A 26,431-nucleotide genomic window follows, 5' to 3' on the forward strand; every position below is an offset into this window, starting at 1 on the left:
ACTTTGCTAAAGGCTGATTGGCTGTTGAAGCAGGTGACCTGTCCGACGTTTTAAAACTAGCTGCTAGTGACTTGACAAACTGAGTTGCAGGTGACACCAGCAGCCGGCTTGAGTAGAGCTGAGACGGGCCAGTTCACACCACTCTAAACTATTCTCTGCAACTTTCTGATACAGTTTCGTCTTGCAGCAAATTTTTGGTCTGAACTGGGCTTATGTTTAGTAAATGATATCAGCCAAACTGCGTTATTTGTCGCATCTCTCCTGTCTTGTTTTTTCTGTGTGCACCAGCTAATGAAACAGTTTCCACCAAACTAATCTATCAAATGTTTTCAATTTGATTTATCAAGCTTGAAAACTCACTGTGTCCTAGCTCCTCCATCTTTTCCAGCACAAAGGTTACACCCATACTCTGCAACTTTACGATTATCTAGAATATGGATGCAGACTGTATCCTACAAAGTGTCCTCAGTGATTGAGTTAGAGCCAGTGTTTTTGATTCATTAAGTCTTAACATTCACTACCCCCCTTCATTCACTTCCCTCCTCCCCTCAGAGCTGTGTATCCCCTGGGAGAGATTGATGGTTGAGTGTGTAAGCTAGGCAGTGGCCACAGATTACAGCACACAGGCGCCTCTGGGAGGATGGCGGTTAATTGGCATTGAACCGTTAATCATGGCCGCGCGGCCTTTCATTACTGAAAGGAATTAACATCAGCAGCCAGGAGACTACAGCCATGGCCGGCCAGGACACAGAGGAAGTTTGTTTCACTCAGAGATGATTTAGGAACGGGCCCTGCACTTACTAACACACACTTTTCCATGCAATTAACAATGCAAAACTCTACAGATAGGAAAAGTCTGTGTAGTTTTAACATTTAGTTTTGTTTATATATCAACTTGAAGGTTAATACATTCCCTTCTACAGCTCTCTATCTGCCCTGGAAAACTAAATGCTAGTTAGGACAAGGACTGGTCTGAGACAAGCATCAAACTACCTGTACTGTACATGCAAAGTGTTGCCACTGTACTGTATAACTCACAATACTAACTGTCTTCTTCTGTCTGTTTCAGCTCCAACCGAGTCCCCACTGAGACCTAATCTTGGTGAGTAAGATATTATAATCACACAGTTAATCACAACATGAAATGACATGGTATCATACAGACTGTCTAACTGGGATCACATTGTGTGTGTGTGGTTGTGTAGTGGAGCTCCATGGCAAACACGCTGTGCTGCGTGACGACTTTGACTCCAACCTCCAGGGAGAGCTGGACCCGAGCATCTGGTAGGTGAAAAGGTTACAACTCCTCTTGTAGTCTTAGGGTGCAGTCACTGTCTACAACTGCAATAACACTTTCTGCTTTTGTTGTAACTCTGTTTTCTCTCCTCTCCTCTCCTCTCCTCTCCTCTCTCCTCTCCTCTCAGGTCTGAGTGCAGTAACTGTGAGGTGGGAGAGCAGTGTGGCGTACTGATGCATGGCAGAGCGGTCACTTTCTGTGAGCCTTTTGGAGAACGAGAGCTGGTAACTGCCATGTTTGACCACATTGCCATTGCTGTACATTTTACGGCCCATTGACCATACATCCAAACCAACCACTCAGTAGCCACAACCACAGCTACAGTAAATTACAGCATACTGGCTGTGACCACAGTGGGGTCTCATGTTTAAACATCTGCATCTCTATAAACTCTCCACCAGCCTCAACACTACTTTTCCATTCTAACAAAGGAGGTGATGTATGATGGTGGTAAAGGGCTGGAAATGGTGCCTGTCTTTTATTTTCTGGAAGTAGATTTCAAAATAAAAACTTGCATTTAGCAACAAAACAAATAACACATTTTGTGATTTGCTATTCTCTGTTCCATTTATAGTGCGTGCTAAAACATTTTTGTTTATCCAATCATCAAAAGCAAGCTTAGATGAAACAAAATCACACATGCGTTTGATTTTTGTGTGACTAAATGATAAATGTATTTAACCAAGTAGTTCTACAAAAATAAGATTGTAGTGTGGAAATAGAAGAAGCAGGGTTCCCACAGTCATGGCAAACCTGAACATTTAATGGAATTACATAATCATGGAATTAGTCAACTCTTTGAAAGTGTTTGAAAAGTCATGGAATTTTTTGGTGTGTAATAAAATTGTTATAGTAATCTTCAGTGGATAACCTAATGTGGTATAGTGGCGAATTTATTTTCTGTAGCTGTTGATGTAATGGAGCTCAACTACACGTTGATAGATGGCGTTTTGTTTACCATCACGTACCTTTATTTTCTCCCCGTGTTCCATCTCTCCCTACATGTGTTTGATTAGAGCTTGAATCTGATATGTTTGAATAACACCAGGCAAGTGGGGCAAGAAATATAATGTTGTGACAGTGTGATTTAACATGTAGGGTCATGAATCCCAAGTTTCTAACCTTGGCCGCACTACTAATTTAAAATTGTACCACATATTTGAGTTAGAGCAATTAACATGGGCAGCCTTGTGCATTCAGTTGTCACTCAGAGCACCAGTGCACACTTTAGTAGTTGGAAGGTACGGAGAATTTGGTGTTGTTCTTTTTTTTTTTTTTTTTTTACTTTTCAAACAAATAGACAAGCAGGCCAACTAAGCTGTCACAGTCAGCTGTCACTTCCCCACTCTGGGAGCTCTGCTGCTCCGTGTCTGCAGGCTGTTTATGATATATAATTAATATTTAGAGTAAAGTACACGATACAGTTCTGTTTGTGTCATGGACATTTTATTATGGTCCTTGAAAAGTCATGGAAAACTTCCAAATGTTGTCCAATGAAAATGTGTCAGAACCCTGAAGAAGTGATTGTGCACATTTACAAAAGTAACTCTATGGATCTCATGATCTGTTTGTTCTATTTCCATTCTTCTGTGTCAACAGGTTACCAAAAAAAGTAAATAACTTGTCTATAACAGCTTTCCTTCATTTATCTGCCAACTTAGACTAAAAATCATGCTGCGTCTGCAAGTTTTTGTTCCAGCAGTTTTAGCCACAACTGACTTCTTGTACCACTGCACGCCACAGAAGTTTAAGAATGACATGCATAATGTAACATTTAAAAGTGAAATGAAATGTTAATTTTACATTAAAGCATGGTAGTATCAGAATACTGTCTGAGATGCAGTGTGGCACATATACACATCCACTCATAATTGCCTATCAAACCTTTTCAAGCCCTCTGTCTATCTTTACAAAGTTGATTTCAGAGTGTTTATTCTGCCGTAAGAGATGAAAGCCAGTCAACAGCAGAGAAGTGTTTAGTGCCTCATGATTCTATTTACTTCTCTGATAAACAGTTGCTTTGTCTGTCACTGCTCCAAATGTTTGATGCCGCTGCCTGGCAGCGCTTCTGTCAAGCGCAACAAGCGTGCACATCCAGACACACAGAGACATTTACACACGGATATTTTCAAATACAACAATCATCAGCAATGAGTACATACATTCATGTACACTCAGCCTATCATTTGCATCTCTCTCAGTCTCTGTCTCTCTTACGCAAACACACACACACACACACACACACACACAGATATATATATGTTGTATATACAGTATGTACACACAGGCAAACATAAATACAGAACATATTTCTCCAGTGGTTGAAGTTGTCAGCCATCACAATATGATGTAGTAATATATCGAAAACATTTTAAGGGGCTTTCAGACTCACACATTTCAGTAAAGAGGAGGTGGCAGTATGAGTATGAAGCTGTTGCTGCCCAGGTGAACATATACGGACTTTGCTGCCTGGAGTTCATTGTGTTGAACCTCTGGTGGGCATCGCGGACGCAGAAAGGAGACAAGTTGAAAGAGCTGATAATTTTGATATCTGAATATTCGCAGTTGTGCAACGCGATGCCAGCAACCTCAGATAACTGGTAAATTATCCAAATATGTAGAAATCTTTTGTCATTTCAATGATTTTCATTGTCTTGCTACAATATGTGGTATTAACCAATGAGTGCAGCCTATTGATTTACACGACACCGAGCTAGTTTGCACATCCGGCAGTGACATAAACCGCTTTTGAAAACGCTTTTATTTTTTGGGGAACTCTGTCACAGGGGGGTTGTCAGGGCGGCTGCTGTGCGGTGGTGTGAAAGCTGTTTTACATCATAGTTAGATGTGGTAACAAGTGCGACAGACTTCATATGTTAAACCAGAAAACATCAGTGAAACAAAGCTTTTCTGCCTGGTGTAAGCTAGAAACACTTCAGTGCAACAAATCATATTGATTTTGATTACGTATGGTTTATATCCTAAACTGCCTTGTATATCTTCCCCAGACCACTGTACCTCTCAACACAAGCACAGCCTCAGTCCTGCAGTTTGCCCTGGGTGAGTATTAAATCTCCACACACATTGCAAACAATAACTATTCAGTTCTGTATAACAGGCTTATGTGTGAGACCTTTGAAACCTTGTTCAAATATCTTAGCTCTGCATGCAACAGTGTTATGTAGCTCGGATAATAGATCTCTTTGTCATCCTCAAGAAATAGGCAGGCTTTGCTCCGCTACATGTCAGTAAGCATACCGGTACACAGTATATTCCTGTGTTTCTATCTGTCTCCCTGCCTCTCTTGTTACAATACTGAATGATTTACAATATTCTCGAAAGACACACAGAAGGCCATGGCAGAGTTTTTAGAGGTGTTGTATTTTTCATGTCCATTACATGCATCCACCAGTTCTCATGGGAATGTGACTGGGAGGAAATAAGAGTACATGCTGTAACGACACACCCTCACCCCCCCATCCTGTATGCTTCTTTCTCTCTCTCATTCTGTCTGGCTGAGCTCCTGTTTGCAGGTCATTAATATGAGTTTGTTATGCAGTAGGCTTGTGTATGGAGCAGTTCAGTAGAGCAGTGCAATGAAGTGGTAGCAGGTTAATGCATGGCTGTATTCACTGGGGATGGAGCAGCACGGCAGGACACTGACAGGACATGGGCCCTGTGCAGGGGGAAAGGAAAGGTGGGGACGTGGGGGTTAGCCTGCTTCGTCCATTAGCAACCTTTGACCCCCCCCAGCTCCCACAGCACCCACACAAACCTGCATTTTAAAGTCACAAAAACAGTCTGATCCCACACAAACTTGTCAAGCAGAAATGCACAAGAATGTGGGCACGCAGGTACAGACAGTGTCCTGCTGCTGGTACCTATAGAGTCTCTGGTACTGTGTCAGCTCCTCTGATCACCTCTGGACAACCCCTTCATACTGCCTCTTAACTTTACTCAGCCCTGTTAAGCTACAGATCACTTAGTTCCACCATGACACCATTTAGACATAATTTTCCACTTGGCTAAGGGGGGAATGTGGGAGCAACCATTCAGAAAAAGCCACCATGGCTGCCCCTCAGGGCAAACTAAGGATCATTGCCCTGCTGACAAAGTTCAGTTGTTTAAAAAAATAGTTAACACTTACTGTTCCTCAATTGAAGTGTGTTAAAGAAGTATTTCACTGCTGGAAAGATGGTCTTTTTTTTTCATAAAACGAGGCAATATCTCAGTCCATGGGTACTTGGCTTGGGAACTCGAGGGTCCCCACTTCAAGTTATGGACAGTGTGTGGACTGGTAGCTGGAGAGGTGCCAGTTCATGCCCCTGGGCACTGCCAAGGATTCCTTAAGTATGGCAGCAAACCCTCAACTGCTGAGGTCCATAGGCAGTCCACTCACTCTGACATGTCTCCAGTAATACATGTATAGGTATTGTGTCTGCATTTATCCATTTTTGGAGCCTGTGTGTGTAATCTGTAAAATACCAACAGATAAAAAAAATTGCATTTCCCCTCGAGGGACAAACAAAGAAATTATTTCCTCTGTCGTCTTTTCTTTCTATGCAGTAGAAAGACGCAAATACTGATGAATTTGGGGCTACATGACCAGAGAAAACAGAGAAAAGGGGCTGTGGTGTTTGTTTTTACTCAAGAGGTAGAAAACCTACAACTACCAGAATGCACTGTGCTGCACCTGTCCATTAAATGCCCCTGCTTGTGGGTGGCTTAATGCAGGCTTGGCCATTTTTCCACAGAAAACAATATGGTGGCCACCTGGTAACAAACTTTCTCATATTACTGTGAAATGGTAGAAATATGTTTCTTCAACATTTGAGGTGAGAAGTAGGCAGTAACAGAATTTCAGTTAATATTTGATCAGCACTGCCTAGCTTTCCTGTTTGATCCTAGTATTTTCAGACTGTTTTAACAATGCAGGAAACAGTATGGCGTCCGCTTCTTGTCTACAAACTCTCGCTATTACAGCCAAACAGTGCACGACAATATACTGTATTTCTGAAACATTTTAGGTGAGAAATAGGCAAAGTGATATATTCTTAGTTTACATTTGCTCAGTACTGCCTAGTTTGGACTGAGATTGAGAGAGAAATGAGGGGCGGGCCTCTCTCTTGATATGCTTCTATACTCTGTGTCTGTGGTGGTGGGTGGCATATGAAAATGAGGAAGTACAATCTGTAGTTCAAGCAACAACTGTACATGTAAAACTCATCTGCTGGTGGATTTTAGCTGAGGTATGAGCAGGGAGGTCTGGGCGCTGGTAGAATGGAGGGAGGTTTACCACACTTCATTTATACATATTGCCCACATTGTTATGATACAAAGCTGGTTGAAAATCATCAAAGTCTCCCCTTAACTGTCCTACATGTCTGTCCTCTGTGTGTGTTTATATTCCCCAGGCTCAGGCTCCTGTCGGTTCAGTTACTCAGACCCCAGCATCACTGTGTCATACAGCCTAAGTGGCAACGCCAACACCTCAGATGACTGGATCACACTGGAGAAGATCAGGTCTTTCTCTCTCTCCTCTTCTTCCTCATCCATCCCACAGTCCCTCCATCTGTTATGAACACCCGCCCTCTCCTTTTTCCCCTCATTCACACCTCCCCCTCTCAATTTGTCATTCTTCTCCTGTTTGTTTCTCTGTGATCCCCCTATTTTTCATCCCTCTATCCCTGCCTCCCTCTGTTTAGTCAGCTCACAAACAGAGACGTAATGTCATGATACAGTCCTCTAACTACAATATTTAGCTGCAGTAAGTGTATGTTATGCTTTTGTGTATACACAGAAACCAACTCATAAATCAACGGCTTATTCGCTTGAACTCATTGCGAAATCCACTTTTCTCTCTCAGTTTCACTCCACCATGAGGGCATGCAGCGTCTCTCCATATTCAGCTATTTCAGCCTCATTTTAATCATTAATAACTATCATTCAATGCATAAATACGTAACACTTACTCACATAAAACAACTGCCACACAGACATTCACTAAGACCCTTACATTGCATGTATTTCTCACCTCTAGAGCCCCGACCAACAGCAGCACCGTCGTCCACCTGCTTCCCCTGCCACATCACTCCAGGGCTGATGGCGTTCGTCTCCGCTGGTCTCAGGAGGCCCCCCAAGGCCCCGAAGGCTATGAGTCCTGCTGGGGGCTTGACAACGTGCTGCTAGTCAATGCTGCCCACAGAGCCCCCCTCATGGAGGACAACTTGGACCCTCCAGACACTGCCAACTGGCTCTTCTTCCCTGGTGCTACTGTCAAGGTACAGCAATAACCATGAAACACATTTCATTCACAAATGGACCAAAGCCCTGTGATTGGAAATATGATAGAAAGCATAATAACCAGTCAAATGTATAAAGAAACTTGCGACAGGTTTTTAAACTTATGCTCCGCTGCATGTTATAGCTTTTTTAAAGGGACAGTTCACCCCAAAATCCAAAAGACACATTTTCCTCTTACCTGTAGTGCTATTTATCAATCTAGGATTTTTTTGGTGTGAGTTGCTGAGTGTTGGGAATATCATCTGTAGAAATGTCTGGCTTCTCTCCAGTATAATGAAACTAGATGGCACTCAGCTTGTGGTGCTCAAAGCGCCAAAAAAACGCATTTGAAAAAATCAACAGCAAGTTGATTCAAGCAGTTTTTCAAATGCATTGTCTTGGGGCTTTCAGCAAGTCATTTCAGCAGTGCCACCTAGTTCTATTGTACTGGAGAGAAAGCAGACGTTTCCAAGTCAATATCGCCAACTCAATAACTCGGCAACTCACACCAAAACAATCTAGGTTAATAAGTAGCACTAAAGGCAAGAGGAAAAATACGTATTTTTCATTAAGGGATGAACTGTTCCTTTAAAACACAATTTTGCAAATGGGATTACCTGTTGTATGTTTTAACACCTGTGATCTCTTTGGCCAGCACGCCTGTCAGTCCGAGGGCAATGCCCTGTATTTCCATGGTGGTGAAGGAGTTGGCCACAGCTTTGCCTCCACCAGAGACATCGACCTGCATCGTGAGGAGGGAAGGAGCTACTGGGAGGAAGACTTCGAAAGTCCACCCTCAAAGTAAGTCAGTGTGATGGTGTCATTTCATCCCCCTTTACGTGACCATTATATCACAATATATCTACTAAATAAGTGGGTAATTTTTATTTTTATTGCACCTGTCAAACCTAGGTTACAAAGTGCTTCACAAGTGCACATAAAACCACAAATGCAATAAAATAATTCCAGGAAAAGGTCGAACTAGACAATTAAAACTAAATATCATACAAACAAAAATACTACTGTATTAAAATGCCAGTGTATACAGTTTTACAGGTTGTTTTTTTCTTATAAAGAAGCTTTTTAAAATGTGGCACTGACTCAGCTGACCTGATACTGAGGGGGTGTTTGGTCCACAGCCAAGATGCTAATATAGTAAAACTGCATTTGGTTGCCAGACCTGAGACAGATGAGTCTTTTTATGGTGTTAAAAGATCAAAATATGTAACAGCGCCAAGCCATAAAGGTTTCAGAGTAACCAAGAGGCATCTTCAACTGAATTCACAACCAAAATAACCCAAGAAAACATCATCTGTAGTGAATGTTGGGTCAGTTTGGGATGATAATTTATGCATTCATTTTAGCACCAGGCCATATATTAGCTGGGAAAGAGAGAGTAAACAGAGAGAGATTATTTTGGTATCATATCAGTGCTGTGGCATTTCTCTGTGTGTGTATACATGCACATGCTTTGACACCTGTCACTTGTCATATGTCAAGTGATGTGACATGCAGCGTGTTGCACAAGTTTAAGTTAAGCTCGGGGGCTGACACAGGTGAATGCCATACCACTGACTGCTACAGAGACAGCGGTCCATCTGTTCAGAGTAAGTCACATACACACACACATGCATGCTTGCAAACACACACACTGGACAGCAGACAGCAAGGAAACACTGTCAGGAGCACCGCAAGAGGCAGAGAGATAAAAGAGGTGAGATGATAGATAGTGTTACTGCCAGAGAGTAATTAGCATGCCTCATGCACCAGGTCTGTCAGTACGTTTTTATATTAATGAGAAGGACCTCAAACAGGATGGCATTTCTACGGCCGCCCCGCACCCTCGCAGCCTCCCGCAGCACGCCAGCATGCTACACTGCATGCTAGCTCTCACCCATCAGGTGTCATGGGCTGACACATGTGTTAGGAAGGCAGGGAGAGTTTGTGCTTGTGTTAATGCTACACTCCACTAAGTGTCATTTAACCCAATGCTGGCTGTGACAGAGCCGCAGTAGCTTATGTGCTGCATGGCAGAAAATAAAGAGGAACAGGGGGGAAATGGAAGGGGCGATAAGGAGGGAGGGGAGGTAGAGGAACACAGGAGAGGGCTGACATACTGAGTTAACTTCTGTCAGTGCTAATGAGGATCCTCTTTCCACTGCGCAGAAATATGGGTCTGCACGTGTGTGTGGGTGTGTGTCTGTCCTGTATGTGTAAGTCCTCTTCCAGGTGATTTATGCCACATTCCTGGCATTGTGTGTTTGTTTACTGGCGAGCTGTGAATTATGGCAACAGTTTACTGACTTCAGTAATACTCCAGAGGGAGATGCAAAAGAGGCAGTCTATAAGCACAAGTTTTTTGCATCTAATAATTTCTGTGTCTGTGTGCTGTTCTGTTGATAAAGTCTCATTTGGGGTTAATATTTGGCGAAGTTTTAAGTGCTTAAAATTCCCAATAAATTCTGTTTACTTAACTGTAAATTATATATTCCCAGTATGTTGTTAATGTCAGGCGTATTTTTCAAGTTCAAGTTTATTATCATGTGTAAACAATTACACTGAAATGTTTGTGTTCTGTGGCACACATCCGCAGACAACAACAAATAAATAACAATACCCACAATATACAGTACATACGCTCTACAAGCAACAATGTGCACTGCGTACGGATGCGTCAACTGTTGAGCAACATAGCTGCCAAGGGAAAGAAGCTATTACTGAAAAAGGTTCTGTGTGAATTGATGCTCTGGTAATGATTTTCCTGCCGAAGCAGGATGGCAGGTGTCCTTAATGAAAGGCTTTCCTTTTGCAATGTATGGTGTAAATAGTTCTGTGCCAGTGATTTTTCCTGCTGTCTCCGTAGCCATCTGCAGTCCTGAGCAGTCAGGTTGCCAAGCCACATAGTAATACAGCCTGTTAGTACACTCTTGATTAAAGTTCACTAGAGTTTTTGGGCTCATCCCAAACCTTTTGAGACACCTCAAAAAGTGCAGTCTCTGTTGTGCTTTCTTGAGGATGCTGTTGGTGTTTGTTGACCATGTGAAGGTGTCTGAGATGTGTGAACCAAGAAACTTAAAACTATCAACAACCGACTGATCAAAATAGGAGTGTGATTATGTCTGATCTTCGTGAGGTCAACATTTTCTTCTTTAACTAAACTTACTCTTGCAAATATATTGCTTTCATAAACTACATCCAGGCCATAAACCAACTGACTGAGAAAAATATAAGTTATGAAGAAATTATTATATTTTTTTTAAGAGTAATACATGTTGTGTGCCGTGATTTTATAAGTATTAAAGTGGTTGAAATACTGCCTCATAAATTTCAGGTACAACTTATTTTAAAGTGGAAACAGACACATTTTTTGCTTTAACTTATCAGTATGAAGTAAAAGTTGATTGCACAATATAGTGGCTTTAAAATAAAGTTACTAATAGTGTTTAGATTGGTTCCCTGTAAGCCTCACTTTCACTATGCAACTCTGTCTGCCACCAGGTATGATCTCCTGGGAAATTGTCTGTTTCCACTTTAAAAAAATGAATATACAGCATTCTGTCATAAACAATTTCAGTTGAGAAACTTATTTTACCCACTAAACCAGTCCTTTGTGTCTGTGTTTTTTACTCAGCTGGGACATAGAGGGAGCTGTCTATGGGATGCAGTGTGGAGAGATTGAGTCGGGCTCAGCAGTAGTGTTTGAGAGGGAAGGCCGAAGGAGAGTGTGCACCCCCTACATCGACACCACGTCTTACGGAAACCTTCGCTTCTACTTTACCATGGGTATGGAAACCATCCATCTATAATACTTTGTCATTTATTTGGATTAGACAGCAGCAGTGTTATTTAATACATTGTTGGGTACACGGCCCGTCTCTTTGTGGTACCCTCACCAATATTATTTGCACATGAGTATTTAATTCCATAAACTGATGCCTCATTTCCACTACATGGTTCTGCTTGACTTGACTCGACTCAGCTCACTTTTGGTACCAGGCAGTTTTCTTTATTTCCCTTTCCACTGCAGATAGTACCACCTCAGTTTAGGCAGGATTCCCAGCTGATTGCCATAGCGACACCATGTGAAACTTCCATGTAATCATCTTCAACGTGACACTCCTTAAATCCTTTAATATTCAATGAAACAATGGAATGTCTGCGCTTCCTCAATTGTACTGCGTAGTACAGCAGGATGTCCCATGTTGCTGATGTGACAAGTGTCTCTGGCCGATCAGTAGTCTGCAGTGTTTTAATTCCACCTTCTACTATCAGCTCAGCTGGCTCTGAACCTCGACTGAGGTGATTCCAAGAAAGTACCAGGTATTATCCACAACTTTTGCCAATGAAAAAAAACAAAAAAAGCGAGTCAAGTTGAGTTGAGCCATGTCGTACCAGGCAGTAAAAATGCGGCAATAGTGAGGTGTGTTTGTGTTCAGGTGGTGGCGAATGTGATCCAGGAGAGTCTCACGAGAACGACGTGATTCTGTTTGGAAGGTCTGAGGGCAGGAGGGAACGTGTAATGCTCGACACACTTCCATACTCTTCTTACAGGGTGAGTCATACACAGCATATTCACACACAAAAAAATTTGAACTCTTCATCAAAGCAAAAGAGTTAATTAATCTGAAGTGCTCACTTTACTGCATACCAGCTTTTTACTATTGATATCATCACAGTTATATTTTATTCCGAGTCCAACTATCCCACCATATAAATTTTTCAAACTTTTAATGAAGTGGCAGCATGTTATAGTGGTGGATTTTTAGGTGATTAACTATAAAGCCCTGTTTATTGACGACATATTTTAGATCACAACAGCAGTGTTGTGAAATTTATAGAATCAGTTAAGAGATAAACTTGGGAATAGCTTTTGATTGTGTGTAATACACATTTGAACTTTCCCTCCGTCATTTTGTTTCTCACTAAACCAGTGCATTCCTAGATTTTATTGATGTACTGAAACTATTAGATGATAAACAGATTAGTAGTAATTCAGATATTTTGATAGCTGATTAATGTAAGCAAAAATGCTGAACATTTATTTATTATTCTCATCTGTGAGGATTTGCTGCTTCTCTTTGTATGTGATAGTAAACTGAATATCTTTGGGTTTTGGATAAACAAATCAAGCAATTTCAAGACACCATCTTAAGCCTCAGGGTATTGTGATTGTAAAATATTTGGCAGCTTTTCACTGTTTTCTAATTAGTATGTTCCCTCTGGTCTGATATGTTCATTCAATCTTCCATTTCTTCTATCTCAGACTCCTGCGGTGGTATCGGTGGCGCTGCCCACTGAGCTACAAACACCAGTCACGCAGTTCTGCCTGGAGCAGCGGTCACATGGTGGTGCCAACCGCCATGTATGGGCAGTGGACTTCATGCAGCTGCTCCCTGTGCTGCCTGGCACCCACACACATGTTGCTCAGTTCTCCATCAACCTCGGCTGTGGCTCCTACCAGCCTGCCAACAGGTGTGACACAATTTAAAACTAGGTTAGGCTGTGCTTTTATGTGAAAACATTGCCACTTTTTGAGTCAAAATTATGAAATTGGGCTGCAACAAAGGAGACCTCCACATGCCAAGTGAGACACTCTAGATTCAGTCAGTTATCTGGTGTCAAGAATGGTAAATGGTGCACACAGGGAACTTAAGGGCGCAGTGTTTTAACGCTTCTGAACAGCAGCATCTAGAGAAATCTGAACTCACTTGGTCTCTAAGAATAAGAAATATGAGTTCAAGGAGTTTGCTAAGATCGTGTTACATTTCTTCTGGGTATTTCAATCCTCAAGGTTCAAGCTCTTGCAGTCATTTGAAGCTTCAAATGTATTAAATTGCAGAGTGCTTTTTAATAAAAGAGTAGAAAGGGTAAAGGGACAGGCTTTACAGTGGAGTCTCAGAAGACATCACTTTTTATCTAATCTAAGTTCTCAGCACTTCAGTCGTTTTAGACTATTTTAGTTTGAAAATTAAAATGTTAAGATAAGACGTTCTCTGTTATTTTCCATTAGTGTGAGTCTGGAGTTTTCCACCAACCGGGGTCGCTCCTGGTCTCTGCTCCACACCGAGTGTCTGCCAGAGCTCTGTGCTGGACCCCATCTACCTCACAGCACCATCTACTCCTCAGACAACTACAGCGGGTATGAATGATTCTGCACATCTGCATGTGTGTGACTGTGCTTGTACGTATATGAGTGATATACCTGTATCTGAATATGTCATTCAGGAAGGCACAAATAATGCAACGGACTGACATGTCTGTGCATTATGTTCCCTCAGATTGATTCATATCATTGTGGCTGTCCGCAAGATAAAAATGTCCGTTCTGTTTGCAGCATAGGACTTTGATTTCACTAACTAGTTGTTTCAGTTAATACACATTAGTGAAAAGTGATTGCTATATTCTGAGCTGGATTTCCATCAAACCCCCACAAATAATACATCAAAATAAAGCTTAGAACCTGCAGTTTCTAGCTGTATGTGATGATTCCCTCCATTAAAAAAACACCTTTACCTTGTATTTCATTCATTATTCATCCATTTATGATGTATGTTGTATGTATCAGCCGTAGGTTTCATGGACTTTTGACTTAGCGTTCATTAACAGCCTTCATTAACAGCCTACCAAATATTATAGTTATATAGGTATAGGGAGTCTGATACAAATTCTGTATTGGTTATAAATAGTTATTTTAACAGATAGAAATAAAAAGAGCTGAGAAAAAGTGTGGCATCAGGAAATAAAAGTCCTGTGAAATAAGCAAAGCAGTACTTTATTAACGTCCTTTTAAAAATATATATTAATTTTTTTTTTTGCGATATTTACTTATTGTTATATTTATATCAAAATGTATTTATATATTTATTTCCTCATTTATTTCATAGGCATAAAGGCATACAAAAAGTTCATAAAACTCAATTTAGTTAAAATGAAAATAGAGTTAAAAATTACATTATGAGGGTGTAGAAATAAATTTCATGATTAGTTATTTGCTATTATTAAATCAATTTGATGCTTTGAAGGCACAACAAGTTAATTACCAATAAATGATAGCTTAGTAAATACAACTTTTGCCCAATTTAACGTGACCTACACCCACTCCTGGTCCTCTATCTGAAAACAGATACAGAAACAGATAATTTCGTTGTTTCAACAGATACAGATACAGATAATGATGTCTCGTACACCTCTCATGTACGTATATCATTGTCAGACGGTCACTATGGATATATGTATGTTGTATTTTGTCTCACCAGATGGACCAGAATCTCCATCCCTCTGCCAAACGCTGCTCTGACAGAGACTACACGGTTCCGCTGGAAACAGTCCGGCACTGGATTGGGCAACATGTGGGCCATAGACAATGGTCAGTACTATACATGCAGGTCACATGACACACTCATTGTCATAAAAAGCCAGTTTTCTTGTTTGGATGGACCTCACAAAGAGGCTGAAAACCTCCTCCTTTAAATTCTCAACCTGCTGAATACAGATGTGCTAAGGGTCACAAACATTTTTATTACAATTCAACTAAATATGCAAAAATGACTCTTTTTGTAGGAAAGAAAATGTAATTTCCATTGCCTGTGTTTTGTCTCAGTGTATCTTGGTCCAGCCTGCCTTCGTTTCTGCTCTGGGAGAGGACATTGTTCTCGCACTGGCTGCAAGTAAGGATCTGCTTTTTATTAAATCAAATAAATCCAATGTCTCTCCTTCAAAATGAGTCTGCTCATTATCCACCTAATGCCTTACAGCACAAATCACCATTCAAAATTAATCAAATTGTGTTATGGTTATGATTTATTAATGGATTTTCATTATCCGTGTCTTCTTTTTCTCGTTTATATCCTTCACTCTCTTTAATGTCTCGTGTCTTCCCCTACTGCCTTTTGTACTTCTCCTCTCCTCTCCTCTCTCCTCTCCTTCTCTCAGATGCGACCCAGGCTTCAGTGGTCCAGCGTGTGAGCTTGCCTCCCAGACCTTCCCAGCTTTCCTGTCAGAGGGCTTCTCCAGCCCACGCCTCTCCTCCTACCACAGCTTCTCCTCCCTTCGTGGAGCTGAGGTCAGCTTTGGCTGTGGGGTGCTGGCCAGCGGCAAGGCCTTGGTCTTCAACAGGGACAGCAGAAGACACTTAGTCACTGCTCCGCTCGACAGTTCTCAGGCCAGGTAATGAAAATGAACTGGATCGTGAATGTTCAAACAAAAACTAAATTGTTTCACACACACAGACACGAGCAGAGACATGAGGGAACTCACACGTACACTCTTGTACATACACGCACATGTTTAGCATGCACACAAGCAGATTGTGATTTTGCTGATATTGCCACCAGCAGATTACTTTGTAAAATCATGGCTTGCCTTCATCAGGTGTCTTTACCTCTGATTGATACTGCAAATGTTTCAGCCAGTCAGCTATCCACTTTCCTCCTTCCTCAATCCCTCTTTCCCTCATAGTCTGAGCTGGGAGATGGATTGTGATCATGGGGAGGACTGCAGATGAGAGAAGAGATGAAAGGAGAGGATGAAAATGTGTGAGAGAGAGAAGATAGAGAGGGAACGGTGAAGTTAGATATGGCATCTGTGTTAGATTGATTATGCCTGTTGCGGCACTCAGTGTGCCACCTGATGGCCATATTTAATGCCAGTTTCCTGGCTGATTGAGTGAACAGCTGCCTGAAAGAGGAAACTGCGCTGCTGTTTGAAAGCAAAGCTCAGCCAAGGACAGAGAGAGCTGGGGGGTGACTGGCAGCCCAAGATAGATGATGGAAATTAGAATAAATATTACATTAGTATAGATGATAATTTGTCCGCAAGTACATAGAGTAACACATAAAGAAGAAAACTCGTGCTACATTCAAGTTATGTACAGTTAACATGAATACATGGATATGAACTCTGACTCTCATTCACAGTCTCTGTCTTACTCTTACTTTCCCTCCGCCTCCTCTCATCTAATTTTGTCCTCATTCATTTAATCATCTCATCCATCATCCTGCCACCTCCCTCCCACCTCTCTATTCTGCATGACTGTCTGTTTGTCTACCCTTTTACCCCTTTCTCGCTCACCTCTCCTTCCCGAGAACTCTTGGTCACCTTAGTTTTCCTTCTTCTCATTTATCAACCTGCCCTTTTCTCACTTTCTCTGTCATTTCCTCCTTTTGCACCTAATCTGTCTCAACTACTGCTGTACTCCCTTTATTTCTCCAACTGGCCCTGCTCCGTCTTGCTTTCATTCTTTTGCTTTAATCCTCTGCAGGTATCTACAGTTTACGCTTCGCCTGGGCAGCCGTAGCACCCTGAGCTCATGTCCTGCCCCGGACCAGCCAGGAGAGGGCGTCCTGCTGCATTACTCCTCAGACAACGGCATCACCTGGACGCTGCTGCAGCACTATGCTTACCAAGGTTTCCACGAGCCAAGGTACCTCCTATGTTTAGTGTGTGTCTGCGTGTGGTGTGTGTTTACACTGGCTTAGATGCTTATGATTCCACAGAGACACTATGACTCCATTAACACACACATTTGTGCTGCTAATGGCGTGCTGGAGGTGTAAGCCACTGGGACCCATTGAGTCAGTTAGAGCTATCTATTTGTGTAATGAAGACAAAGTGGGCTGGGTTCCAGCTGCGCAGGCCGGGTCTCACAGCTCTTCATCACCACTAGAAAGGTCAACAGGGGCCAGTGAGTCAGGGACAAGGTCTACACAACTACATGACCTGCAGGTGTAAGTCCAGGTTCATACTCTATCAACATGTATGTTTGTACAGAACACCAAGATGCAGGAATCAGTCTTGACAAAGAGAAAAATAGGTCCCTGTGGCCAAAAGAGTGGGCTAAAAGAAACTAAAGAGTGATGCAAGATGCTGTATTCATAAATCTTGGTTATGTTGACCATCTGCATTGTGTCAGAATCTATTTAAGATTGTCCAAGCAGACTGCGATTATGCAGGCTTTAGATCCAAGTCAGTCTGAGTCACAGTTGCTTGTGTAATTAATTCCATCCAAAATGTCATTTTGGAACGTATCCCCAAATATATGTCATTATTCTCACAGTTTTGCGGTTGTGACCATGGCACATGCACTGCTCACGTCATGCAAACTTTCCATTAAGTGTCAGCGAAGCTCAGTTTGCTAATCCCTTTCCCCCCCAACCCAACCAGGATTGTGTCAGTCGAACTCCCGGCTGGTGCTCGTAAGTTTGGCGTCCAGTTCCGCTGGTGGCAGCCATACCATTCAGGTCGTGGTCATGATGTGTGGGCCCTGGATGAAATCAGCATGACGTCTGTGCTGTTCAACACCATAAGTCTGGACTTCAGCAACGTGCTGGATGTCACCCAGAGTCTTGGTTTCTATCTCGGTCATGTCCAGCCCTACTGCCAACATGACTGGACCCTCAGGTAGGAGACACATTCTGTATTGGTATTTAATGTTGTGACAGGTTGTCCACTGGGTCTGAACATGAGTTAAAATGTGTTACTATTTGCAAATTGTTCTGGTTTTATTTTCACCATGATTGCCTTATATTCCTGCAAACCAAACTTGACACTATCAGAACAGTTTGAAAGATGCTACAATCACATAAAAATTCCAAACACAGTATTAAGATTGTGCACCACAGTATATGACGTATGGTATCCTCTCTTCCTCCATGTTCTGCTCTAGTTTCTCTGGTGAGCCCAGCCCTGGCTCCAGTATCCGTTATGTGGAAACTCAGTCAATGCAGATCGGAGCCTCCTACAGTCTACAGTTCTCACTGGTCATGGGCTGTGGCCGTGAACCCTCCCCTCACATCGACACTCAGGTCCGCCTGGAGTTCTCCACCAATCACGGCCTCACCTGGCACCTGGTCAAAGAGGTAAAGAGCGTGAAACTTTCTCAACTTTGTCTCCCGTGTTGAGCGATTATTCACATTGTTAACACCTTTTGTTCTCGCAGCCCGTCTCACACCTTTACTTATGACAAAAAACTTGTAGAAGTCATCCTGGAAAGACACGAGGAAACATATCATTTATTCATGATCATGAATATTGATTCACCCATTACAGCCTCCGTAATAATGTGTAAATAATGAGAGTCTTTAAATGTGGCACTTTGTTTCAGATGAGAAATTATCACAATTACTTTTTATCATCCTACTATTAGCAAATACATGGCAATACTTGAATCAGCAAGCAGATTATCTTCCCATGATTCAACAAAGATTTTCTGTGATCACAACTGGCTCATAAATATTCATAAGGCACCAAAGTATCTGCCAAGATTTTTATTGCCTTTGGAATTGAATAGGGCGTAATGAGTCCTCCATCAGTGAATTTTCTCTAATTCTCCCATGTGCATGAAAATGCAGTCATCTGGCAAGAGCAGAATGTAACTCAGTGAATGTCCTGTACTGTTAATCCTTGCGTGTCTTCTAGTGTTCAAGGTCAGAGATACTGTAATCCTCCGTTAGCCTTTTATATGCATACACTGTGGGGCTAATGCAGCCTCAGGGTGTGTCCGCAGTGTATCGTGCTCTTTCTGAAGAGTTTTGATACAAAACAAAATCCACAGTGATGAATTAAAAACTTTGTTTTACGAATTCTGAGTAATCAACATACAGCATTGCCTTTTCCGCCCAAACGGGCGTATAATGAATCATGTATTATAAAGAAAGCCCTCGTTTCTTTCACCTAGGCTTGTCTGCCTGGCATGCCGAGCTGCTCTGAGTTTACAGCTCCAAGTGTCTACCACCCATCAGAGTTCAAAGACTGGAGACGCATCACTTTGTCTCTTCCTCAGAAGACATGGTAAGTAACTCACATCTGTACAGTACACACAGAAGAAAAGATTCACAAAGTGCCCTCTGGGATAATACGTCCTCTGATCTGATCTTTCATGCTGTCTTTTGCAGTTAAGAAGCATAATGCACCTGAGATACAGTCTGATGTGTAACATAAATCTGATAAAGAGGACACTGGGAAGCGTCCTTACTTATTATTGTTAATAGCGTCATGTCTACACATAAAAATGTAGACACACACCTCTCACACGCACATATCCATACATAGCTACAGATGTGCACAAATGATTTTACATTCATCCTGTCTCAAAAAATGGAGCATGCTTTGTTCACAAGCACTTTCAACAGTTGATATTGCACAACACTATTTCAGCAAAAAAAATAAAAATGCACCAAGGTTTAATGCACTGTAACAATTACATTTCTTCTGCAACCCCCCCACACACAGACATCCACACAGATATCATCTAATATATTTACTTCATTTTCTGGGTCTTGGTTTGGTATGTTTTTGCTGCAGATGGCAAAACAAGAGATAACATTTCCTTTTATTTATTTTTGAGAAAAACTAACACTGATTAATATCTGGTCAATCTGGTAATTTAAAAGAATGCAGTGTGTCAGTGTTGCTTCAACTTAGTAACAAAACAATGTAGTTTTGAAGGAATGCAGAACAGGCAAAACAATTGTTAATCATCTGAGTATGAGTCATGGCTAAATGGTAACCCTACGTTTGTGAAACTCTATTCTTATCTCACTGCTTTATGGTGTGACGACGCTGTTGTTAAGGTTTAGTTAGGTTTAGGTACAAAATATACTTGGTTAGGGTTAGGGATAGATCATGGTTTGGGTTAAAGTGATGAAACATGGATCAGGGGGTTACCTTCTAGCCAAGTAAGTATATCCACAGATTGCCACAAAGCCCTCTGTCCACATGCATGTTGCAGACACAGGGCTTTGTGACAATCTGAGTGAGGTAATTTTTTTTTTTAACTTTCTAGCACAGTTCTGAAATTACTTCTTTACAACAGGTTTATTACCAGGTATTTATAAAAAAGTATGACATACATACTACATGGATATTATCGCTGCTGAACGTGTGCTGAATACAAAAAAAATGTGACTTCGAGAATACTGCTTACAATTGCTCAAAGTGACAGCAACATCAGAGCAAGCCAAAATCATCAGAGCGCCTGAAAATACTGTCAGACCCCTGAGGGTTAAACAGACACACTTAAAAAGATGCCAACACAGATGAGGTGCACACACCTGCCTGGATCTTGTCTGGAAAAGCATAGTTCTCCTAAATATGGAATCTAAATGTTAAGGTAAGATAATATAGGAGGTTCCTCCAGCTCTGGCTTCTCATCTGTGTTTGAAATATCAGGGATGTAGCCACTCCGTGAGCTCAGATAATCGGACCACCATGCTTTTGCTAAGAGTCCACACCCGACACACTGCCAGAGCTTTGCTGGATGAACTCAGACTTTTGAATCTGTGTTCTCTGTGTGCCAATACGAGCACTGTTATTACATCTTCTAAAGATATTAAGACTGCGATCATTCAGTTCAAAGGGCAAACAGCACTGAAACAAGTCTGATACTGAACCAGTCATCCTGCACTGAACAGTTCGTGGGGAACACATGTACTGTTACAGCCCTGGCTCACACATACATCAACTCAAACAATCACATAAACCTTTCACACTGAGCACCATGACCTCCACCTCCATTTCATTCTGCCACCCAGCTCCTAAATAAAGGTGGTCTAATCTCCTCCAGGGTGTGATGAGAGGCCACAAGGTCATGGCAGTAAATGATAATAAAACAGTCGCGGCCAGTTCTCTATGATCAGGAGGTGGTCTGAGTTGATATGGGTCAACGAATCAGTGGGCCAGGACACCTCCCTGCTTTAAAATTCCCAATATACCTGACCATCTACGCCTCTACAACCATTTGTCATCGCTGAACATACACCGAACTGCAAGCACCAAATGGCACTCACATGCACAAACATGTACCAGACTGACTGCGCACGCATTCACATCACCAGCCTACCTTCAACAGAGATGATGTGATGATGACATTGCCCTCACTCTGACATTCATCTCACAGCTGCAGAATCCACACACACGCGGGGAAAAAAATAGGCATGCACACATGTGATAAGGTTAATCTGTACCTGCCAGAACACTAAATCTACAAATCTCTATCCCCTGTAGAGAAGTAGATTGGTGGGTATAACATAACATGTCATGCAAGCAACAACTGTTGATTTATGAGATCACGTAATGCATCTTTAACATTGTATTACTTTTTTTTATCAGTTATAAGGTACAGTATTTCTTTACATTTTGTTTAGCTTCTATAGTGTGAATCTAGTTAAAGTATTTCTGTGTCTGTGTGTACCTTCTGTGTTCAGGTCCAGTGCCACACGGTTCCGCTGGATCCAGAACTACTACGGAGAACAGGACGAGTGGGCCCTGGATGACATCTACATCGGCCAACAGTGTCCCAACATGTGCCATGGACATGGCTGGTGTGATCATGGACACTGCAGGTCAATTTTCACACACTACATACCGAAAATGTGCACTATCCCTATGCTCCAAGTTGTACCTTGAGATCCTCAAGCCTACCCTCGCGAGTCATCCATAGGTCAAGGCTGGTTACCAATGGTGACCAGGCTTTTACCATCATAGCCCCAAGGCGCTGAACTCTCTGCCTATGAGATAAGGCTCACTAACACATTGCCTGTTTTTAAATCATTGCTTAAAACATAGTTTTATAGAAGACGTGTTCCTTTTAATGCCTTAATTTTTCTTAGCTCTTAACATTGTTTTTATTATTGCAACTGTATTTCTATCATTTTATTTTCACGTTCTTTGTGAAGCACTTTGTAACCTTGTTTAGATAAGTGCAATACAAGTAAAGCTATTAAACTATTATTGTTATTATCATAACTTAATATAGATTTGTAACCACAAAAAGTAGTATGGCTCTTTTTGAACACACTAAGTTGTAACTACCACCTCACTTCCTGAGAGCCTTCTTGCCAGTTGGAGACACATAACCATGGTAACACAACGGTTTACATACAATGATGTGAACTAACAGTGATCTGTGAAAATAATAAGGTGTGAACTTATTTTATTTTTAAATATTTTATGCCTTACAAAGTGAGATTGTATGCTTACACTCAGATATAAGCGTATTTGATGTTACAGAGCTGCCTTGGTCACTGCCCACTGTTGTCTGTTATGAAGGCTGTGTCACCACTGCAGTGCACTGTGGGATATTCATGCCGCCGTAGTGTCCAGTGTTAACATACTGTAATATTTCCCTGGAAATAATATGCAGTTCACGTACTCTTGCTTTCATACTAAGGTTTTGGACATGCTAATGATATCTCACACACTGTTTTAATGTACTAAATGGCACTTTTGTGTGGATTTTTTAACTCAGCCACACACTTTATAAAACTTTTAACATAACTCAACAGGGAGGCGCATGAATAACTTTTGATTGATGTTTGTGGGATTCATTAAAGCAAGATGAGCCCAGAGCAAAGATAAGAAGTTCATCCGCTGTCTTCTGTTGTAGGTGTGATGATGGTTTCTCTGGAACGGACTGCCAGCCCTCCTCCCCCCTCTCCTCCAGTGTACTCTCTGACTTTGAGTCCCAGGATGCACTGCTGGCCACTTGGCAGGAGGTGATTGGCGGAGAGGTGGTCACCCCTGATATGGGCTGCGGAGTGGTCTCATCTGGCTCGTCCCTGTACTTCAGCAAGGTAAAGTGAATATCAGATTGCTTTCTTCAAGAATGTTTTTGGTCCTTTGTGTTTCTGTTTGTTACTGTATCAGTGTATCCAACAAAGAGTGAGGTCAAGTTGGTGGAAAGTTAAGCAACGGGCAAAGAAACAAATGATTATCTTTTTGATAAAAACCTAGATCCAGGTGCAGATCCAAGAACTTTTTAAACAATTTCTTAATATTGCAAGAACACAGCATTTTTTAACAATTTTAGATTTTTCCGTAAACTATACACCTAAGACATAAATCAGACACATGAATCTGATCATCGTCCCTGTGTATTTTGGTGCAAATCCAGATCCAGATTACAAATGTAAAAATATTTTTGTGTTGTCAGAACACCTAATTTAGAGGATTGTGCAAGCTTGGCAGAGGAACAGTATGCAATCTCTGATTACTTTCTAGTTTTTCCTGCCAAAAACTGCTGACCTTTGACCTCTGATTACCTCTTCCCTGAAAATGTATAGATTTTATTTAATCACATCATGGCTCTATAGAATATGTGTACATGCAATTTTCAGTCAGCTCTGTCAGCTCTTAGTACGCATAGCTGGAATTCTTCTTGTTGCAGCTGTTTCCAGGGAACAGCCTCTCATTTTTATTCCAGTAACACTTATTCTAGGATTGACAAACATATTGGCCAAACAAAGTTTCCACTTAAAGAGTGTGTTGCCCCACAATACCAACAAATAATATCACCCTTTACCCACATTATGTTGTGCAGCTCCTAGTTGATCCTCCTTTCCTTAATATGTACAAATACATGTGTGTGTTGTTGTCAGGCTGGGCTGAGGCAGCTGGTGAGCTGGGACCTGGACACTGAATGGGCGGAGTTTGTACAGTTCTACCTGCGAGTGGGCGGAGACTGGGCAGAGTGTAACCAGGCAGACAGCAGGGAGGAAGGAGTGCTGCTGCAGTACAGTAATGATGGAGGCATCAGCTGGGGCCTCATCGCTGAGATGTACTTCACTGACTTTACTAAGCCTCGGTAAGAAACCTGGGGATGAAAAGTTTTGGATGTGGCTATAATGATTTTAAATTTTGGAAGAGAATCTTCAATGACCTGGCTCTTCCTTTGTTCTCAGCTTTGTCCACTATGAGCTTCCCTTGGCCTCGAAGACACCTTCCACAAGGTTTCGTTGGTGGCAGCCTCTTCACTCTGGGGACGGCTATGACCAGTGGGCAATTGATGATGTCATAATTTTGTCAGAGAGGGAGAAACACATCATCCCCATGGCCAATCCAACTCTACCACAGGTTAGGAATCAATATGAGTTGTTCTACCTTTAACTTGTGCTCTGACCTCGTGCATCATCTTGAGATACTACACTTTTGTTGTAATGGAAAGTGTCAGCTGAACTGAGAAAGAACAGCTGTAAGGTCTTGAATCTTTCCACAAGTGTTTCCATTTATTTTATGAGAAATATGTTCTGCTGCAGACACTGTCACCCGTTAACACCAAACACTACAGTAAAGCTCTCCTGTCTTCTGTCTTTACAGAACTTTTACGAGAAGCCAGCGTTCGACTACCCTCTGAACCAGATGAGTGTGTGGCTGATGCTGGGTAATGAAGGCATGGAGAGGGAAAGTAACAACAGCTTCTGTGCTCCAACACCCTCCGCCATGGTGTTCGGGCGCTCCGATGGGGACAGGGTAGCTGTCACCAGGGACCTGGCTCTGCGCCCTGGATACACCCTTCAGTTCAAGGTACCCACATGGAAAGTGTGAAAACTAGAAAGGCAGAAGTTATTTTAAAGTTGCAATCATAGAAATAAAATGGGAGCTAAGGGTAACAAGATGGCGGTGCACATGAGTGCAGCAGCTCTTTGCTCTCCTATCAAACAACATACAAAATGAAGAGTCATAGTGCACTCTCACAACAATACTCAATATATTTTATTTCCACATGGTAATAACTACCGGGTCTTGTGCAGTAACTACTGTGCTGATTTTGGCACTTTATATTTATTGGCTCTGGCACTTTATAGCTACCTCTTTTACATTATGTGCAATGTGGCTTTTGCAGTGTGCTTAATGTTTTTAATATTGTATGCTATGTGCCCTTTTTTCTTTTTAACTCTTATCCACCAACCAAGAGTGGCACTCCAAATTTCATCGTCATCATTTCATTCCTGCATAATACAATGACAGAAAAGGCTCTCTAATTCTAAATTCCCATTTAAATTAACATAGCAGGATGGTCAGAACGGAGGCCATTTTTATATGTACCATTGCCATTGCAACCTTTGTAGCGGGCTAACTTCTGTATAACTTTCATGTAATTTAAACCAACTTTTGGCAAGTCACAAACACACTGAGGTGAGGTTTTGCAGTAATGACCAAACGAGCAGTGTAGAAGTGTAAAGCATGGAGAGGTGTTGTTTGTGCACTATCTCCAGTGCCTCGCTGCTAGAGAGGATTATCTTGTTATGGCTGGGGGTTGTGTCCGTGCAGGGACTTAACTACCTGTGTGCGTATCTTCATTAACAAAATAAAATCGCAAAAGCAAAGGAACATTTTTACCCTCATTTTCCTTTCTAATCAGAAAAATGCAACTGTACACCAATACAAGTCTCTTTCTTTCACCAAATTGACTGTCTTAAAAATAAAGCAGGTTTTGGTGCTAAATAAATACTGTAAAAAGTATCTAAACACTCAGTCCACAGAGAAATGCTCACAGTTCGTACTCAGAAATTGGGCGTTTAAACAAGCCATCAGGATTTCTGTGAAACTGTGATGTCACAAATATACTTTATAGACCAATAGACACATAAACATTCTAAATGGGTCCTTCTGTATTTCTTGTTGGACTGTTTTGCAGCGGATGTGAATGACATCAGCTGACAGGAAGCACACATAGACCCAAACCGTTGCTGGTGATTACAAGTAGCCTATATTCAGGCACACAGTATGAAAAATAAGGTGTTTTGAACATTAAAGCATGTCAACATGTTTTCTTTAAATCCCAAACACAAGTATGAACCTGAATATGAGAAAAATATGGGACCTTTAAAAGTAGCAGACTGCTTTTTTCAAAAATGTAATTAAAGAACTAATTACTTGAATCGCAGAACTAATGCGTTATGTTACCTGTGACATAAATAAAGTAATCTGAGTACCTCCTTTGTAACACGTTACCCCCAACAATGTCAGTTCTAAAAACATTTACTCACTGTGCAAAGATGTCATTACATTTGATCACTTATGGCAGCATTAGACCTAAACTGTGTTCCCAAACAAGTGAGTGTGACTCGTTTTAGG

The 26,431-nt window shown here is 41.6% G+C and overlaps 1 protein-coding gene across 2 annotated transcripts in view; it reads left to right on the plus strand.

Moving 5' to 3' along the window:
- Window positions 1–26,431, plus strand: part of reln (reelin) — a 117,374-nt gene that overhangs the window by 68,654 nt on the left and 22,289 nt on the right. For both annotated transcript variants that reach the window (XM_050073171.1, XM_050073172.1), the window contains exons 5-27: window positions 1,070–1,102; window positions 1,206–1,284; window positions 1,425–1,521; window positions 4,306–4,357; window positions 6,712–6,820; window positions 7,338–7,578; window positions 8,235–8,380; window positions 11,211–11,362; window positions 12,016–12,131; window positions 12,843–13,051; window positions 13,590–13,718; window positions 14,836–14,945; window positions 15,180–15,246; window positions 15,512–15,745; window positions 16,839–17,000; window positions 17,741–17,977; window positions 18,243–18,435; window positions 19,254–19,366; window positions 21,781–21,918; window positions 22,962–23,148; window positions 23,953–24,158; window positions 24,256–24,427; window positions 24,671–24,877. In XM_050073171.1, the coding sequence (XP_049929128.1) occupies window positions 1,070–1,102; window positions 1,206–1,284; window positions 1,425–1,521; window positions 4,306–4,357; window positions 6,712–6,820; window positions 7,338–7,578; window positions 8,235–8,380; window positions 11,211–11,362; window positions 12,016–12,131; window positions 12,843–13,051; window positions 13,590–13,718; window positions 14,836–14,945; window positions 15,180–15,246; window positions 15,512–15,745; window positions 16,839–17,000; window positions 17,741–17,977; window positions 18,243–18,435; window positions 19,254–19,366; window positions 21,781–21,918; window positions 22,962–23,148; window positions 23,953–24,158; window positions 24,256–24,427; window positions 24,671–24,877 (3,389 nt within the window). The remainder of the gene's footprint in view (window positions 1–1,069; window positions 1,103–1,205; window positions 1,285–1,424; window positions 1,522–4,305; window positions 4,358–6,711; window positions 6,821–7,337; window positions 7,579–8,234; window positions 8,381–11,210; window positions 11,363–12,015; window positions 12,132–12,842; window positions 13,052–13,589; window positions 13,719–14,835; window positions 14,946–15,179; window positions 15,247–15,511; window positions 15,746–16,838; window positions 17,001–17,740; window positions 17,978–18,242; window positions 18,436–19,253; window positions 19,367–21,780; window positions 21,919–22,961; window positions 23,149–23,952; window positions 24,159–24,255; window positions 24,428–24,670; window positions 24,878–26,431) is intronic.

The sequence above is a fragment of the Epinephelus moara genome, chromosome 20, assembly GCF_006386435.1.
Source record: "Epinephelus moara isolate mb chromosome 20, YSFRI_EMoa_1.0, whole genome shotgun sequence".
Lineage (NCBI taxonomy): Eukaryota > Metazoa > Chordata > Actinopteri > Perciformes > Serranidae > Epinephelus > Epinephelus moara.